Source organism: Mauremys reevesii, linkage group 8, assembly GCF_016161935.1.
Source record: "Mauremys reevesii isolate NIE-2019 linkage group 8, ASM1616193v1, whole genome shotgun sequence".
NCBI classification, from domain to species: Eukaryota; Metazoa; Chordata; order Testudines; family Geoemydidae; genus Mauremys; species Mauremys reevesii.
The window spans coordinates 10,862,605-10,882,946 of record NC_052630.1 but is presented as its reverse complement, the minus strand read 5'-3'; the positions used below and the strand labels follow the sequence as shown (position 1 = coordinate 10,882,946).

General features: G+C 41.3%; 1 protein-coding gene across 1 annotated transcript in view; it reads right to left on the bottom strand.

The window, feature by feature from the left end:
- The window catches only part of LOC120370205 (myeloid protein 1-like), a 36,953-nt gene extending 23,570 nt beyond the window's left edge, over positions 1 to 13,383 (bottom strand). The window contains exons 1-4 of the mRNA XM_039484561.1: positions 12,827 to 13,383; positions 10,917 to 11,054; positions 9,520 to 9,669; positions 3,619 to 6,106 (exon numbers count right to left, since the gene is read on the bottom strand). Coding sequence (XP_039340495.1) covers positions 3,619 to 3,628 — 10 coding nt within the window. The 5' untranslated portion in view covers positions 3,629 to 6,106; positions 9,520 to 9,669; positions 10,917 to 11,054; positions 12,827 to 13,383. The remainder of the gene's footprint in view (positions 1 to 3,618; positions 6,107 to 9,519; positions 9,670 to 10,916; positions 11,055 to 12,826) is intronic.
- Between the last annotated feature and the right edge of the window lie 6,959 nt (positions 13,384 to 20,342).

Genomic DNA, 20,342 nt, shown 5'->3' with positions numbered 1-20,342 from the left:
AATATGAGTTATAATTTGTTACTTCCGAATATACATTGGTTGTGTGAGTGCCACAGATGAATGGCTCTTTATTTCTTTGTTAGTGTGAACAGAGTGGTGTTCTTTTTCCTTTTAAATTGACTACACAGTATAGAAGAGAAGATCTTGATATTTTTGACATAGGAATAATTGATCCAACCCAAGTTTTTCTTGCAGAACTCTGGAAGGGTTCCCATGCTTTACTTAGATTGTAAGCTCTTTGGAGCAGGGGCTCATTTTTTGTGTGTGTTTATACAGCACCTGACACAGTGAGATTCTGGCCCATGACTGGGGCATGTAGATCAGTGGTCTTAAACTTGGGCCACTGCTTGTTCAGGGAAAGCCCCTGGCGGGCTGGGCTGGTTTGTTTACCTGCCGCGTCCGCAGGTTCGGCCAATCGCAGCTCCCACTGACCATGGTTCGCTGCTCGAGGCCAATGGGGGCTGCAGAAAGTGGCATGGGTCTGCCAGGGGCTTTCCCTGAACAAGTGGTGGCCCAAGTTTGAGAACCACTGATGTAGATGATACTGCAATAGAAATAATGAATAATAACTTAGGCTAAGGATCAGATACTATCCTCCCTCTTCAGTGGAAATTTATGGATGGTAATAAGGATTTGAGTTTATTATTTAGCTCTGAAGTAGAAGAATATGCCTGTGGGGTCAGAGGAGGCTATGAATGTTGGCTGTCCATCAGTTTGAACTAGTTAGAGAAAAACATAGCTCACCGAGAGTCAGAAAACAAAACAATACTACATTGTAACTGCAAATTGAGATTATGCCTGATGGCCAGGGCCGCCTGAGGGGGAGCAAGTGGGGCAATTTGCCCTGGGCCCCACAGGGGCCCCGAGAGCCCTGGCCCAGCGACGGTCTGGGTCTTCGGCGGCATTTTGGTGGCGGGGGGGGGCCCTTCAGTGCTGCCGAAGATGTGGAGCGACTGAAGGGCCCCCCGCCGCCAAAATGCCACCAAAGACCCGGACCGCCGCCAGGTGAGTACAAGCACCACAGCTACCCCACTTTGCCCCAGGCCCCCTGAATCCTCTGGGCAGCCCTGCTGAGGGCAGCGGAAGAACACACCTTTCCAGCTTGCCTCGCCCTGAGTCTCAGAAAAGTGAACCTGCAGAGCTGGAGATTTGCATTCTGTAAGAGTCATATAATTGATAGGACATAATTGACCCACCAAGCCTCTGTTTTGACACAGCCCTCATAAAAAGCCCCCTGAAATCCCTTCATGGACTTCAGCGCACTCTAGATCAGGTTCTATGCCAGGTGAAAATGAAGCGTAAATTACTTGGATGTATTTTGAGAACTGCTAAGTGGAAGGCCAGGTCGGTCTGTCTGTCTGTCTGTCTATCTATCTATCTATCTATCTATCTATCTATCTATCTATCTATCTATCTATCACAATATTGATTTAAAACTGTTCCTTTTTGAGTTTTTTACCTCCTTCTGATAACACTTTTTGGGCCTGAGCTCTGCTCCGTGTAGCTGAGGACGGGGGAATGAAACTGACTTTCTGCCACCTTTCTTCCATCATGAGGAACACGAGCATCAGCTCCCCCAGAAGACTTTTTAATTCTTGGAGGAGTGGTGGGCAGGAAGGGGTGGCGTGGACGTGTCTGTGTCCCCCAGCTATTCCTATCCAAGGGCTTTTCCGAACTGGCTGATTAAACCAGGTTTCTGTGTCATTTTGTGCCCCCAGAGCAGTGCAAAGGGTGAAGCATCTAGCCTACTATTTGTCTTGCAGCAGCATGCTAAGTATTTTACAGTTAGGTAAGACAAAGTCCCTATCCGGGTGAACTTGCAATTTAACAGACAAGATACAAACAAAGTGGTGGGAAAGGGAGCGCTGAAAAGCTTTGCAATGGAGCCCCTGCTTTGTACTTCCATGTTGTTTGTACAGTGTGTGTGGGGAAGGAGTTTTTTTAAACACCCATATTCACAAGATTAGTTATAGGGAGCATGGGTCTCTGTCAAGAAAGTATTTGGGTTGGAACACTTTGATTTTTTTCAGATTTTTTTTGACCAAAACAATTCAGTTAACATATGTTCATGAAATGTTTCAGTCAACCTAAATCTACATTGTTCTGCAAAAAAAAAAAAAAAAAAGAGTTGTGGCCAAAGTTTTTTTTTCCAGCTCTAGTGCTCATTCATGGTTCAGACAAAAGAACAAAATGGGAGAAATGAAGAGGTGAGGGAATGTGTAGAATAAAAACTAATAATGTGAAGAAATAAATATCATTATGGAGTCTCTTTCCTGTATGAGGAATAAATTCTGCCTTTAAATCAGTGATTCTCAACCTGCGACCCATGAGCTGATTGTCACCCAATCAGCACACAACTGTGGCCCATGTGACATCCTCAGGGCCTTACAGGTAGTATTGGATGTGGCCCACAATGGTAAACAGGTTGATAACCACTGCTTTAAATACATGTGCAGCTCCCACTGAAGTAAGTGCAGGGCATATCCAAGGCTGGAGACTGGTCGCTAAGAAACTATGTGACCACGGTACTGGCAATATGGCTTTGTCCTTGAACATTCTTGTAAAAGGTGCTCATTGGAATGAAACATACCATCCTATTACCCTGCTGGGAAAGGGATAAGTGGGTCTGCTGATTCCCTTAGGGCCATGACGTGTTATCCCACCTTGAGAGAAGAGATGTGGGTGTAGCTCTGTCTAGGGGAAACAGGCCTGAGGGAGGAATCAGAGGAAGAAGGTCTGAGCTGATCCTTACTGTTCTCTCTTTTTTGTTGTTCTTGTTTGTTCTTGAAAAAGTCAGACCCCAGCAAGGAGCTGAGTTTGGAATCTATATATAGTGTTTGTGCAGGTTGGGAAAGGCACCTACTGACCACCCCAAAGAAGGTCAATACAATTCTGCTGGTGCCACCATTATTTGTTCCATCTTGATTCAATAAGAATATCAGTTCACAATCTCTCTCCTTGGAAGCTAGATCCCGCTCCTAGCATCAGTGTTACCCCTTTTCACCCAAGCAACTAGTCCAAGTTTCGGAGCTTGGGGGATGTTCCAGCTGGAAGTAGAGATGGGTTGGATCTGGTATTTTCTCTGATGCAGTTTTGTTTCTTTACAAATAATGTATAAAGTCCTGTGTCTCTGAACATAGAAGGAATCAAATAGCAGAAAACAGCAGGAGCATCCTTTTTAGCCAGCTCCCCTGATCCAAAACACCTTTCTCCAATTTTTTTTCAAAAGTCAACCACTGCACTTTCTGATATGCCTCTAGGCGCGCTCTCTGTGTCTCATATTCCCAGTTTTGCTCCGTACTCCACACCAGCCCAAAACAATACTCAGCCAAAAGCTCCCTGGCAGTTTCCCACACTTCTTTTGTCGTAGGTAGCAGTTCTATGTGTAACAGGGTTCCACCCAGCTCATAACAATACTTTATTCTAGATAGGTTCAATTTATTTGTATGGACCCTTTGTAGAATAATATATTTTTCAATGTGACTATAGGTAGCAGAATCCATCCCTTGATAATTTAATATAGAAACAAACCTATAGAAATATTCTAGGATGATGCCTCTTCAGTCATGCTATTACTATTTACAGTAGAGGGGAAAGGTTATAATATATGATACTCACCACAAGACATTAACCATGTATGCCATGTCCATAACGAGTTCACCTAGTAATCACATAGCTGATGTATGGAAAAGAATAACATATCTTTATCTACACACAGGAGAGTAGGATTTTATGGCTTCACACTTTAATAGTGTTTTTAAATCCTCTACAATTATTCAAAGAATCCAGTTTAACTTCCAAGAGCATTTTTTATTTCCTGATACAGTTATTGTATAGAGAGATGCTGTAGATATAGCTGTTGTTGGATAATATAGGTATATAAGGGGGTAAATTAGCTTGGTTAAAGAAAAGATATGCCTTGCAGTTAGCAGTTGTGGGAAGGCTTTGAAAAATGGTCTGCTTGATTGGAAATACGGGGCTTGAAATGTGGCTTACTTGGAAAAAAATGGACCTAAAAGGTAACTGATAACATAGGAGGAAAAGACCTTGGAAAAGTCCTCAGTTATCCCAGATGGTTCTAACAATAAAGGAGGATTGTGCCTAATGAACCAGCAGTGACTCCAATCAGGCCAAAACCTGGTTATTAGCTAGGATAGTGAGAATCAACATGACATCACTTGTTTGCCGCACTGTATAAAAGAACTAGGGTATTTATCAGATCCTATCCAATCACGCTGAATCAAGCCAGGATGCCAGGGTTATCCCGAGACTGATCCTCTCATGAGTATTCTGATCAAATGCTTATGAATGTGTATTTATTGTATGGATGACTGCTTATGGCTTAAGATTTTAAATGCGTGTTGTGGTGGTATCCTCATAAATAATTATATCCAATGGTTATACAGAAGTGGATACACATACCAAATCATGAGTGAAGAAGGGATGTGAGAAATATGTTTGAGCTATTAGTGGTTCCATAAAGGCCTTCACAATGAATATAGAGTAAATGTTGGGGTAAAAAGTGTGTATTTCTCTCAAACCTGTTTCCTCGAATAGGACTTGATCACTTGGAGGAAAGACCTTTTATATGGTAGTAACCGAAAAATACCTGAATGTAATCACATCCAAGAAACTTACATTGCATGACCGCAATTTACTTAAAAACAGAGAACGTTTCCTCCTCCATTGTTCTGGTCCTTTTATTACAGGATCACAGATAAAGAAACAGTCTGAAATGGTCTATACCTTTTGATCTTTGTCATAATATAAAACCATTTACAGGTTTTTGAGAGAAACCCCAAATTGCTGATGGAGTTAATATACTGTTATCTGTCTATAGTCTCTCTTATGCAATGGACATAAATTAATACTATTAATATTTTACTGTAATCTTTATCAGTAACTGTTATGGATTTTGCTGTTAAAGTATTTACACAAAATTAAGATGGTGATTTTCAAATACACAAGTGGCAGTTAAGCCCAGATTTGCCCTTCCTTAAGAGTGTTTTTCCAGCAAAAAATGCTAGTTTAAAATCAGCAACATTACAATATTATTTTGACTTACCATATGAAATCAAGGTAGCAACAAAGATTGTTCTGACTATGAGCATCTTTTCTGTGTCACCAGAGTTGTGGTTTCAAGTGAAGGGTCTAAAATACTTTGCTTTCTATTTATGCATTCCAAAAGAGGTTGTGTCTTAGTTCCTAGCCAATCAGACATCATCAGGGAAATTTAATAGGAACCTGTTATCTTGGTTCAGAACTTAATCTGTAAAGCCAAATATCAACCGGAACAGAGCCTTCTCTTGGGGGCGTCCCGGCAGGGCAGACAATAAATATTGTGGAAACGCCAAACCCTTCGGCAAAAGTAATTATGTGGTTTAGGAGAATGCAATGCAATTAACTTGTCTGGGGTATTTTTAACAACTGAACAGTGGGTTTAAAAATAAAAAAGGGGAGAATTCAAGGACAAATTGTGATATCTATTTCTGCATTCCTCAGCAGTCTGTAGCTAAATTCCTGATTTCAGAAAGATGATTGGGTGGAAGGTGGGAAGAGAGTCCCAAGCAATCTGTAAAGCTACAGATTGGGCAGGCCTCCAGAGACACATACACCTTAGGTTTGGGAAGGAAATCAGCTAGTTGGACAATTCTGTACTTCAGAAGGTGACCACTGAGTAATCAACCTTATTTTGGAAAAGTTGTGGGCAAATAGAACCTTATTAGAGTGTTCCATGAAAGGTTCTTCCTTGTCTCACCAGTAAATGGGACACTTCTTGCTCAGTTACATAAGTCTATTTCATTATGCATTCTAGATATGTTACATCTTCAGAGTTAACACCTGGAAAAGCTGCAGGATTACAGTCTGGAGCATGGCTTAATATAAAAATAGGAAACTTTCTAGTAATGTGGTTAAACCAAATTACAGGAAATTCAAGAAATGGAGAATGCTGAAGCATGAATAAGGCAAACTGTAGTTATTTTGGGGAAGGGAGGGAATGTGACCTATTGGTGGTATCCAGAGGCTGAAAGCTAATTTTATATTCTTGGCTCTTCCTCTGCCAGGTGTATGTCTTTAGGGAGTCATTATTTCCCAGATGGTCTAGCTGAAAAATAAAATTAAAAAAATAGATTACATATAATTTTATTACACTGGTCTACAATTTTTGAGAAGTCATCTGCTTCAGAGATAAAATGTGCTATTTATTATGTATTTTGATGTGCTGAATTCAAATATGGCAATTAAAACAACTGATTGGCTACTGTGTCTAAGATATTTAAGTTTTTACATTTTATGTCTATGTATATTGTGTCGATAGTAGAGTTTTAATCATAAATTGTAAACCTAGGTCTTTTCATGTGTTTATGGTTGCTTTACATGATAATATTTCACCTGTCCTGTTTATGTAACACTTTAAAAATCAGCAAAAGTGTTATCTAACTAAAATTTATTATGAAACAAAAGGCAAAAAACTATTATGTACATAGTTTAGTCCTATTCAGTGTCTACTCGGCACTTCTTGGCTTGTCTCTTGTATTCATTAAATGGAGCATCTCTTGTCACTGTCCAGCAATAGTCTGCAAGCATTGATGGGCTCCATTTGCCCTGATAGCATTTCTCCACTGTTGCAATGTCCTGGTGAAATCGCTCGCCGTGCTCATCGCTCACTGCTCCGCAGTTCAGTGGAAAAAAATCTAGATGAGCGTGCAAAAAATGTATCTTTAGTGACATGTTGCAACCAAGGCTTTTGTATGCCTTGAGGAGGTTTTCCACCAACAACCTGTAGTTGCCTGCCTTGTTGTTTCCGAGAAAATTTATTGCCACTAACTGGAAGGCTTTCCATGCCGTCTTTTCCTTGCCACGCAGTGCGTGGTCAAATGCATCATCTTGAAGAAGTTCACGAATCTGAGGACCAACAAAGACACCTTCCTTTATCTTAGGTTCACTTAACCTTGGAAATTTGCCACGGAGGTACTTGAAAGCTGCTTGTGTTTTGTCAATGGCCTTGACAAAGTTCTTCATCAGACCCAGCTTGATGTGTAAGGGTAGTAACAAAATCTTCCTTGATTCAACAAGTGGTGGATGCTGAACACTTTTTTCCTCCCAGGCTCCAATGACTGTCGGAGTGGCCAATCTTTCTTGATGTAGTGGGAATCTCTTGCATGACTGTCCCATTCACAGAGAAAACAGCAGTACTTTGTGTATCCAGTCTGTAGACCAAGCAAGAGAGCAACAACCTTCAAATCGCCACAAAGCTGCCACTGATGTTGGTCATAGTTTATGCACCTCAAAAGTTGTTTCATGTTTTCATAGGTTTCCTTCATATGGACTGCATGACCAACTGGAATTGATGGCAAAACATTGCCATTATGCAGTAAAACAGCTTTAAGACTCATCTTCGATGAATCAATGAACAGTCTCCACTCATCTGGATCGTGAACGATGTTGAGGGCTGCCATCACACCATCGATGTTGTTGCAGGCTACAAGATCACCTTCCATGAAGAAGAATGGGACAAGATCCTTTTGACAGTCATGGAACAAGGAAACCCTAACATCACCTGCCAGGAGATTCCACTGCTGTAGTCTGGAGCCCAACAGCTCTGCCTTACCCCTGGGTAGTTCCAAATCCCTGACAAGGTCATTCAGTTCACCTTGTGTTATGAGGTGTGGTTCAGAGGAGGAGGATGGGAGAAAATGTGGGTCCTGTGACATTGATGGACCAGAAGTTTCATCCTCTTCCTCTTCCTCGTCTGACTCAAGTGAGAATTATTCTGGTGCATCAGGAACCGGCAGTCCTTCTCCGTGGGGTACTGGGCGTATAGCTGATGGAATGTTTGGATAATGCACAGTCCACTTTTTCTTCTTTGATACACCTTTCCCAACTGGAGGCACCATGCAGAAGTAACAATTGCTGGTATGATCTGTTGGCTCTCTCCACATCATTGGCACTGCAAAAGGCATAGATTTCCTTTTCCTGTTCAACCACTGGTGAAGATTTATTGCACAAGTGTTGCAGCATATGTGTGGGGCCCACCTCTTGTCCTGATCTCCAATTTTGCAGCCAAAATAAAGGTGATAGGCTTTCTTAACCATAGTGGTTATACTGCGCTTTTGTGATGCAAAAGTCACTTCACTGCAAACATAGCAGAAGTTATCTGCACTGTTCACACAAGTACGAGGCATGTCTGCTCACTTTGGCTAAACAGAAATGTGTCCCTTTGCAAAATCAAACACTGACAAATAAGAGAGCATGACACTGTATGATTTCTAGTGCTGATACAGGGCAATTTGTTCAGCCAAGTGATGTAAGCTTCGTTATGATTGCATCATCTGTGACTTCTAGGAATACCATGATGCAATTCATATCATATATGACGCAATACCAGCTTCAGATTGCATCATTCATTGTTTTGCCTAAAAAGCAAGTACTGTCCAAACCCAGTCATAGATTTATTCATAGATCCAGTCAAAGATGTATTTTAGTCATTTCTGGTTTAAATTGAGATCCCTTCCCTTTATAATTCACTTATCCTCCGCCATTCCCAAGTCAAAGGTCGTATATACTGACCCAATAGCATATCTTGAAAACTAGAGCCAATCAACAATTTTAAGCATCATTTTCATTCTCAGTGACCCAGAATTAGTAAAGTTTGACTACATTTATTTCAGAAGCATTTTGGCTGTAGAGCAGTGTTATGGGACATTCAGACCTGGTGATGTACTCTCAACCCTCTTCCTTTCATTCCCCCTCTCTTTCCTTTCATAGTATCAAGCAATTGCCTTTCCAATCTTGGTGACAAAACCACAAGAGGAGGTTTAGGTACAGGGGACTCAAACACAAATCCTTGTCCTCATAAAGTTGGAGGGGGTTAGAATGAAATTAAATACAACAATGGAAAGAAATAGTGTTGGTATGTATTCTGGCAACAAGGAAAAAAGGGAAGAAAATGGGGAAAAAGCCAAGAAACCTAGAATGTTGATATATAATTTTCATTTTGATGAAAAACTGGACACTTTACGAAAAGGGGCTGGGGGCTATGAAATCATCAAGTGTTTAATGAAAAGCAATTTTTCCCAAAAAAAAGTTTTGAAGAAAATTTTTTGGCCATTTCTACTCTCAAGGTATTATTTAGGAATTCATATGTTGCAAAGGTTAAATGCTGCTCGTTTTCAAAGTCCAAATACACAGACCACAAAATACAGCTCTACCCTGATATAACGTGACCTGATATAACATGAATTTGGATATAATGTGGTAAAGCAGTGCTTTGGGGGCGGGGGGGGCAGGGCTGCATGCTCCGGCAGATCAAAGCAAGTTCGATATAACGCAGTAAGATTTTTTGGCTCTCGAGGACAACGTTGTATCGGGATAGAGGTGTATTTCAAACCATTAATAAATAAGATCGGATGAATTACTTTTCCTAATAAAATAGAATGAATATTTTGTTCTTTTTTTGTGAAGTTATGAAAAATCCTTTTCAAATCTTATTTGATTAACCTCAGTCATTGCACTTACGTAGCAAACAGCAGTGGCGTGTTTTAGGTCCCCCGCATCTATAGCTAGAGTATGTGCCAGAACAATAATTGCCGCTATACTGACATATCCCCCTGCGGTTTAAACAAGCTCGATCGTAGAAGAGAATCCACAGGTGCTCATTCATTTTACCTAAAAAATAACAGAGTTCTTTAAAATCTCATTAGAAATTGATACTATCCATCATTTATTTGAGTAACCACGATCACAGTGACACTGGCATTAATCACTGGCACAGACTCTATCGATGAAAGATTTTCTCCAGGACTGTGTCTACCAATGGTAAAGGACTCACCCCAGTATTTGTCCTTTATATCCTCTTGCATAGCCCTAAACCATTCCTCTCCTTTCTCAGGGATTGCAAATGTCAAACACTTATAAATGGTTATCCTGACTCCCATAGTTGTTATCTAGCCAAGTTATGTATATTCTTTAATCTTTCCTCAAAAGCCAGTCTTTTGATCCTCTTCATTTTATTACCACTTCAGTTTGCTGGCACCTTACTGGTATTGGTTGCTCACAGCTGTATATGGAGATCTAGGCGTGGTCTCAGTACCATACAGTAGTGGGACAGATGAAACAGAGGTCCCATCCATATGTGTCCAGAAGAAGGCACGCCATTCCCCACCCTCACCACCATTACATGGCTAAATCTGCAATATTTTTAGGAGGGGAAGATTTCAGCTTGACCCCAGCTGGTGACCAGGTGACCTGCTGGGCTAAAGAACTCCTACTAGGCATGGTTCAAATCTACTTATGCTGGTTTTCCATAGCCTGGATGGGGTTTCCCCTGAGCTTAATTTTCTCAGAGGGGTCTCAGCTCCAGAGAACTTAAAGAGCCATTGCAGAAGAACCAGGAAGAGGTGTTTCTCTGGTCCTCCTACTAATTTAGGGATGGAAATCCACCTAGGCAGATGATCCTTCCATGGTGGAGGGAAGGAGTCTCCTCTACACTTCCATGAAAGCACAAAACGGTGGAAAGAGGCAACCAGCCCATCCCCCTCTCTCTCCTATGGAATCTGAGGGAAGAGAAGGGGATGTACCTCAGAAGAAAACTTCAGATAAGGGATAGGGGAACATAGGGTTTGTCACAAGTCAGTTGAGAGCCTGAATGATTCCTTAGAATATATGCTAACTACTTATGGTAAACTCTCTCTTCAATCTGGTAGTTAGCCTTGACACTAAGTACCTTTCTCAGAACTGGAGAAGAGCTCTGTGTAGCTTGAAATCTTGTCTCTCTCACCAACAGAAGTTCATCCAATGAAATGTTACTTCATCCGCCTTGTCTTTCTAAGACTATTCTTATGCAGTCTTGATGTACTATAAATGTATACTTTGGCAAACCAATATCAATAGCCTATAAAATAGCATGTACTTACACGAATTAGAGCAAGGCATGCAGCATTTTCTATTTTTATCACGTCCGCACAGCCCAGAAACCATCTCAGACCAGCATCTTATTTGCCGATAGTCATGGCACTTCCCAAGTTTTTTCTCACATTTAACATCAGCAGCAACTAGCAATAGAAAAGACTTTGTTCAGAAATGTCATGGACATGTGTCGCTGGGCTATTACAGTGAAGTGACAAGGGATAACCGAATAGTAAATCAGTGCAAATAAAATTCCTGAGGAGTTCCTCACTAACTATTATTCTGGACTTGGCTGTGCCTCTACAAAAGCTGAGCTCTGAGAATTTTCTCACTTGTTCTCTAAAATAAGTCAGCCGGGTTGAAAATGCACGTTCAGCTCTTAGTGTGGAATTGTAACAGAAGTTCCCTACTCTTTTTCAAAAAGAGAAGAAAATAAAAGGATTATTTGAGAATGTCACTCACCTTCTGTGAAGACAAATGACTTAGTTTTTTGGGATTATTTTTAGGACTAGTCTGATTTCTAAAATTAGAAACTTTTAACCACCTGAGAGCTTATTTCTTAGCATGATCAGTGGCCACTTACTAAGGTTTTAGGTATAATCTAGTTGTTCCCTCCCCACCTAAATGATATTGGTAAGGAGCACAGTGAACTACTTTCTGCAGTGACCAGAAGGCCAAGTTGAGAGTCATGAGGGAACTGCTTGTTGCAGGCTGCAGCTGGGACAATTTGCATGAGATTCCAAATGTTTCATTGAGAAGCACGTAGCAAAATCCCCCAACTGCATATTTGGATCCCAGGCTCTGCCAGTACAGAATCCTGTGCCCACCCAGGGTCTAGTCCCACAAGGGACCCTGTAGGGGCCCAAACTAGACATTGCGAGATAGGTGAGTTAGCTGATATCTCTTTGTGAACACACAGCCTTTGATTTGTAATCACAAATACAGCTGCCCTGTTAACCCAGCCTTGCAGAAATCTTTCCAACCAAACAGCAGCAACAGCAAAGGGGTTGATGTCATTCTCCCCCATTTCATTTCATTCAGCTAAGATGTGAATTTCAGAACCTTGCTTATACCATGCTCAATAATGTTAACATTTGCACAGGCAATTTCTTCCTCCTTCCAACGGCCAACAGTAGGCAAAGAGAGGATTGTTAGGAAAGGAAATTGTTAATAGCCAACTTTTCCCCTAGCAAATGAAAAAGTAAGATACAACACTACCATTCATGAAGCTGTATTCTATTCAGGCCAAGCAAAAGATACTTGTTTGTCAAGAAAGTGTAAAAATGTTTTCCTCAAACATCCCCTAAAATTTCCATATACATTTGTTTGTTTGTTTTTTAATTTTCAAACTTTATCCCATCCCTAATTAACCCACACAGGACCAAGCTAGGTCTAGCCAACACTAGCCTCACCAAACATTACAGATGTTCTCCAAAATCTTTTATTTCAAAATATTCCATTATAATTTAAACTGATCAATATTGAATAGCAACAAATTTCCCTATCAGCAAATCTGTGAGGTTCTCTTTAGTTCTATTTTGATTAAATTAGAGCTGCTAAATGAGAAAGTACAGACTAGAATGACAGAATCCTTTCCAGTCATCACATTTCTAGTTAAAATCTTCTTGGAGACTATACCTCTAGAACTAACTCTTTATTGCTGAAAATATTGATAAACTCTTAACTGATTTTTACTGGTGTAATACTCCTCCACTATTATATATAGATAATATTTTAAAATCTATTTTATTGTAGCAATTTAAAACAATAAACTTCTATAGAATTTGCATTTCAATATAATCTCAGTAATAATAATTAATAATAACTAGCTCTTATATAACATCTTTTATCCATAGATCTCAATTAAGTTGGGTCACTTTAAGTTCATCTAGACAAGTTGACTTTGTTATAGACTTACCAACTGAAAACAAGGCAAAGACAAAAATCAGTGAAATCATTCTGTACGCTTCACCACGATTCTATGCTCAGGCAACAGTACTGGACTTTCTTCTCATCCTGCTACTTATGAAAACTAGTGAAGGCCACCCTGGCTTTCAAGCCAATCCAAATTCATATACTTTCAAGTCAGTGTAAAGGAGGCAGTCTTATTATGTGAGCTAATCTGGAGACAAAAATGCCATCTCAGTGTGTATTGCTCCAATACAAAACATATGAGCACATGGGGATTTCTACCTGAGTGATATCCAAAACCAGGAGTTTCTCATAATTCTCAACAAACTCATGCACAATAAACAAATTAGCTATGTTTGAATATAAAATATTGCTGTGCCACAGATGACTTTAGGTGAATGGGCCTTTGAAAGCTTGTTTCTGTTGTTTCCTAGATATTGATAAACTGTCAGTGAAGAGCTCACTGGAAACCTGGATTAACAGGTATGACGCTATCCCTATCACAGACCCCTGACTAAATCCTGCTTTCTTTACTGAGGGGAAAACGGAGGTCAGTGGAAATTGCTGAGTACGGACTGCAAGATTTGTATCCTCTCTGTTTATTTTTCAACTAGTTTTGTTCCAACTTCTCATGAAATTAGCTGAATGAGTTAAACTTGCTAAGCCTAAATTATTTGCTGAATGTTTTATGCTATCGTCTTGCACAAAGATAAGAGATGAATGCTCATTGGCTGCTTTTTTTGAGCAGGAGAGGCAAGGAGACAATCTCTTCCTTGTTCACGTTCTGTATCTTTGGTTATAATTTGTTTCACATGAATGTACAAAGGAACACTGAGTACAAGTGTGAGTATCGGTTCCATTGTCCGAGACCTAGAAAAGTATTCTGATGACCCAAGGGAATTTCTTATTAATGGTTAACATTCATATTTGCCATCAGTCCTGGTTTTCCTTTGCTGAGTAGCTTGTAGGAGAAAGAATTGGAGCAATATTGCATTTATCAGGAGTGTGAGAGAGTCAGAGCCAGAGATGGGCACACTGAAACAAAAGCAAATGTAGACCTTGTTATCTTCTATAACTGAAGAGCCAGTAAGTATGAGTGTGTGGAAGCCAGAAACCTGAATGTTTTCTCTCAGAATAACACAGCTAACATTCAGAATTGGTAAGATTAATACAGGAGGAAGAGTAAGTGTCAGGGAAACTGTTCCAGAACCCTATGGAGGAAATCCTAGCCCCACTGAAGTCAATATCAGTTTTGCTATTGATTTCATTAGAGCCAGTATTTCACCCTAAAAGAACTTTTAAAGAAACCCCCGAGAGAAGTAAAAGATTGCTCACCCACACCTTAGAAAACAGTTTCAGCCTGACTATGGCACACCATAGAAAACCCTATAAAATCTCAGCACTCCACACCCAATGCATGTGCCCTCCCAAAACCCCTGTAAGATAGGGGTATCATTATTCTCATCATGAAACTGAGGCACAGAGAGCCACATTTATAAAGGTATTTAGGCACCTAAAGATGCTGCAAGGTGGAGAGCGGCCTTAATAAGTGTGCATAAGTGAGTTTGGTGCATACCTCCCATTGACTTTCAACAAGGCACCTAATCCGCTTAGGAGTTTTGTGAAACCCACTAGGGCTAGATCCACAGAGGGGATGTAGCTAGAGCATTGCAATGCCTAACTTTAGCACCCTGATCCTGTGATTCTACAGCTGTGGGTTAGGATTTCAGGCTCCCTAACCGCTGGGCTATAGGATATCTGAGGGTAGGTCTCTTGATGATATTCCACTTTGCACACAACACTTACATCTTCAGTGGGCCAGACAGTGAGTGAGAGAGTCTCTATAGCCTGGAAGTTAGGGCACTTACCTGGGAAGGTGGGAGACCCAAGTTAAGGTCCCTATTCCGATGAATATTTAAGTATTTTATACAACAAAGTGGGACAGCTTTAACAGGAGAGAGTGAGAAAGGGCCTCCCCATGATATACCATAGCCCAGTGGTCAGGACATACACCATGATGGTCAAGTCCCTGTTCCATCTCAGGCAGAGTGGGGATTTGACTTTGGACTTCCTGCATCCTGGGTAAATGTTCTCACCACTGGGGTATCAGATATAATGGGGGTAGCACCACCTTCTCCTCCTTCAGCTGTGTTTTGTATGTGCCCTAAACAGTAAATGTGCTCTGGGGCAGCTTCTCAGCATGCCCGTTGAATTGAGTGCCGCAGATGAATTAGGCAGATGAACACCAGGTTTCTGATTCTCGCCAGAGCTTGGGCACTGAGCAGCTAAGCGGAAATGTAGGTGCTAGGGACTTTAGGTGCTTAAGGGGAGGTGGCAGCTGGGCAGGGATTTCAAGACTGTTGATTTTGAATTTGGATAGCTAAAGTGGCTTATAGGCACTTAAATCCATTGGTGGATCTAGCTCTATATGCGTATTTAGGCACTGAAATACCTTTATAAATCTGCCCTGCAGAGATTAAGGGATTTGCCCAAAGTCTCCAAGAAAAGTCTGTAGCAGAGCTAGGAACAAGACTCCAATTGCCCGAGTCCCAATCCATAAGACCTTTCCTTCTTCCTACCTCACAGAAATTATCACCATTACCTGAAGCTGAGGAGGACGCATACTGAGGTGATCCCTGACCGGCTATCTTCATTTCACCATCTCCCATTGTATCCCATCTGGTAAGAACAAAGAATTTAATCTGGGGCTAGAAATGCTGAGTATCTATAAAGTGTATTCCATCATATTCATCTTTTACTAGGAATAAAGATTTATCTTGGTCATCTTTCTTTAGGAACCAGAATTGACTTAGTAATGTGTTTAAACAGTGGAGGCAAATAGGGTGACCAGATGTCCCGATTTTATAGAGACAGTCCCAATATTTGGGTCTTTTTCCTTATATAGGCTCCTATCAGCCCTTAGCCCCCGTCCCGATTTTTCACCCTTGCTGTCTGGTCACCCTAGGGGCAAATGACATCTGAAGGGGAGTTAGTGACCTAGATGAAGGTACACCCAGAGCCAATTTAGAGCAGTGAGTGAAATTACAGTGTGTCTGATTCCAAACAGAGTAGGCAGTGTACGCCCGCCGTTCTAAAGGTAACAGATTCAGAATGTAACTGGAGTTCTATATCCATCCCTTTTATTTCTTCATCATGACAGGTTCAAAGAGGTGCAGGGTTACTGATGTCTCCTCCCTGACAAGTGTTTTCTGGATCTTTTGCGGTTAGCACTATATAACAAATGACTATGTCCATTTGTCATGTGGGGTGGGTGGAAGAAAACCAAATGAATGGAAAAACAGAAAAATGGGCTCTTATAACATGTTCCAAGGGTATAATTTTTCATGGTGATTCTGTATCTGAATGTGTGCATCAATTTTAGGATTTTCTTCAGGGATTGGTGGGATGGGAGGAGTTGGGGGGAGAGAGAATCAGCTACATGCAGTAAGAAGTCAGCAGAGAAAGGGAAATTTTTAAAGAGGTGTCCGCCTATTTTCATACATTTTGGACCAGATTTTCAAAAGCACAGAACCTGGCTTACATATTTGATAGCTGGCGAGTATCCCATTGACTTTAATGGAGTAACACAGGCTTTACGTTAGTGTAAGTGAAATTGTCTCTTGATCTTTTCAGGTGGTCAGAACTCTGGCAGTTAAATTCCGCAGTGAATAGAAATGGTGGTGCAAGCTGCACGTTGGGTGTTCGAGAGTCAGAAAATGAGTATAAGAGCTTAACTGGACTCAGTTTCATTTCAGAGTCAAGCCAGTATAGATTGCATAAATGCAAAGGCTGCCTCTCTCATAAAAGTACAAATGAAACAATTAAAATAAAATTAGATAACAGATTTATTAAATCCTCCCCCAGAATTCCTCAAACCCAGCAAAAGCAATCTCCAAAATCTCTACCCATGCTGTGATCTCATAAAGATTTCCTCAAAGGAAATGTGGCTGAGTCAAAATCTATCATGAAGCAATAGATCACACAGACAGGGTGGGTCACATAAATAGCTTTAATAGAATAATTGCCTTGGTATAGCATGCTTTATGAGCAAAACACCCGCTGGGATGACTTCCCAGGCTAAATAACACATGCAGACAAACATATCCATGCTTTGTTTAATTTTTTGAGCTTCTTAGAAACCCAGGTACATGAATATAGAATATCAGGGTTGGAAGGGACCTCAGAAGGTCATCTAGTCCAACCCCTTGCTCAAAACAGGACCCATCCCCAGACAGATTTTTTTGCCCCAGATCCCTGACTGGTCCCCTCAAGGATTGAGCTCATAACCCTGGGTTGAGGAGGCCAATATTCAAACCACTGAGCTACCCCTCCTGTTGCCGCTGTGCTTTTAGTTCTATCAGTCACTCCATGTATATAAAACAAATATCCCATCTATTAAGTGTCTATTTCTTTTTAGTAGCAGATACAAATGAAAACACCCTTAAACCAGGTTAAAACATCTAAACTGCTACAGATTAAAATAGACTCAAATCTAGTCTATTTTGTGATGAATACTTGTGAATTCCAATAATGAAGGCAGAGAGGATTGTTTGCAGTCTAAGAATCAGATCTGGAAATATTCAAATTTCCAGAAACCAAGGTTTGTATTCCCCCCTGCCACGGAATTTCATAATGGTCCATTATAAAGGTCTTGGATCTTCCTCTGGTGTATTTGGTACTTGCCATGGTCAGATAAAGCTACCAGAGTAGATGGACTACTTATCGATCACTTTTGTCAATTCCCATGTTCTTTCTTTGCACATTGGCTCTATCAGTTTCTTTCATTAGTTTTCTACAGGTTGGAGTGAGCAGACAAAAAGAGAGGATTGAATCGGTCAGAAAAGCTGCCTGTTACAGAATGTGTCAACAGTATTTTATGATTTCTGTCTCTTCTCTTTAATGAAAACAGGTAAAAGCTGATTACAAAGCATAGATCAAGCAGGGCATTTCGGCTGATGCTAATTAGTAAAACACTGAAGCAATCATCCTGAGAGATGATTTCCATTGTACTCCAGTGGTCAGAAGGCCTAACAGAAAACCAACTTTTCTTTCCAGCTAAATGTCTCACATCTTTACAGAAAGGTGAATTAGCTTTTCAAACTTGTGTTCACAAGGAAACCATTTTTTTAACATTAAAATGTCTTCCTAAAACATAGCAAGTATTCTGTGTAATCAGCACCAAAATCGAACCAAATTAGTCTGTCGAATTTTAAAGAGAGCCCTTGTTGCAAAGATCTGTGGTAAACTATTTGGAAACACTCAGTCCCTGCACATAAGGGTTTTGTAGGTTTCTCTATGCCTTGTTGCAGTTCGGTGAGAGAAGTAATGATGCTTATGAGCTGGTGCACACTGCTGGATATTTTACTTGCAATCATAAAAACATACCCGTCGCTCCAGCACTCCAATTCTAGTGGCAGGGGCTTTTTCAACTGCAGAGAACTTACCTTTGAAATTATGAACTCTGTCCATCAAACTTCAAGCCTACTGACCTTTAGTATAGGGCATAATTCACGATGCGTTTATTTTATGTAGCTTTTACTAATACACAAAGTACAGTCACAATGTCCTAAATATGCTGTCAGACATCCCAGCAATTAAATAATTGGATAATGATAGCAGGGGAGCTTTTTCCAGATTTAACAGAACCCATCCATTTTATTATGGTATGTCAGGAGATCCTAAAGAGGTCCTGATGGGATGGATTGCACCCTCAGCAAGTTCGTAGATGACATTAAGCTGGGGGGAGAGGTAGATATGCTGGAGGGTAGGGATAGGGTCAAGAGTGACCTAGACAAATTGGAGGATTGGGCCAAAAGAAATCTGATGAGGTTCAACAAAGACAAGTGCAGAGTCCTGCATTTAGGATGGAAGAATCCCATGTACCGCTACAGGCTGGCTAAGTGGCAGTTCTGCAAAAAAGGATGTGGAGATTACAATGGATGAGAAGCTGGATATGAGTCAACAGTGTGCCCTTGTTGCCAAGAAGGCTAACAGCATATTGGACTGCATTAGTAGGAGCATTGCCAGCAGATCGAGGGAAGTGATTATTCCCCTCTATTTGGCACTGGTGAGGCCACATGTAGAGTATTGCGTCCAGTTTTGGGACTTCCACTACAGAAAGGATGTGGACAAATCGGAGATAGTTCAATGGAGGGCAATGAAAGTGATTAGGTAGCTGGGGCACATGGTTTATGAGGAGAGGCTGAGAGAACTGGGCTTATTTAGTCTGCAGAAGAGAAGAGTGAGGAGGGATTTGATAGCAGCCTTTAACTACTACTGAAGGGCGATTCCAAAGAGGATGGATCTCAGCTGTTCTCCATGGTGGCAGATGATTTAACAGGGAGCAATGGTCTCAAGTTGCAGTGGGGGAGGTCTAGGTTGGATATTAGGAAAAATTATTTCACTAGGAGGGTGGTAAAGAACTGGAATGAGTTACCTAGGGAGGTGGTGGAATCTCCATCCGTAGAGGTTTTTAAGGCCCAGCTTGACAAAGCCCTGGCTGGGATGATTTACTTGGTGTTGGTCCCGCTTTGAGCAGGGGGTTGGACTAGATGACCTCCTGAGGTCTCTTCCAACCCTTATCATTCTATGATAAAGGAATACATCAGTAACCCCCAGTTCAGCCTACAGAGCAAGTATATACCTTTGGAATAGTGTCCCATTTGACCAGACAATCCAACTTGGAGACAAGAGGTTTGTGTGCTTCCCTTGCAGTGATCCACTAAATAGGAATAGAAACAGCACCACCCTCTTTCCCCTGCCAATGTTCTCCCCAAGCAGGGCTCAGGCACACCGTGGGAGATGCTTGCACTGCCACAGCCAGGCTGTGTCTGTTTTATGGACCCAGCCTGGCTGTGGCAGTCACCTTTCCCAAGCACTGAGGGCATGACCCAAAACCCAGGTTCAGGGAGCTCAGCACTTCAGAGCATTAAATCCTTTACTTAGGACCTAAATGTTAGGCTCCTGTTTTTGAAACTCTGAGCGTACGTCTACATTGCAGCTGGACACCTGCGGCTGGTCTGTGCCAGCTCCCTCCTTGCAAGGTCCTAGAGCCCAGGGCCCAACCCAAACCTGAATGTCCATGCTACAATTAAACAGCCCCTTAGCCTGAGCCCATAAGCCCAGGGCTTTTGAGCGGAGCCCAGAGCTGGAGCGCGGAGCAGCTCCGGAGCAGTGGAGCTGCAGGTTTTTGCCTGGAGCTGGAGCGGAGACAGAGCACAGCTCCAAAGCCCTGGGTGAACCTGAGCCAGCTGACACAGGCCAGCCAGGGTTTTTAACTGTAGTATAGACAGAGTCTAAGGGCTTATTCCAAAACCCATTGAAGCCCATAGAAAATGGACTTCAATGATCTTTGGCTCGGGTCCTAACTCCACATACAAAATGGAAGACAAATAAATATGATCTGATTAATTACAATTTTGTAAGAGCAATTGGAGATGACAGACTCATGCAATATTTTGCATCTTATGTCATTCAGAAGGTGGTTTATTTTATTAATAATGAGAACATTGCTGCACAGAATG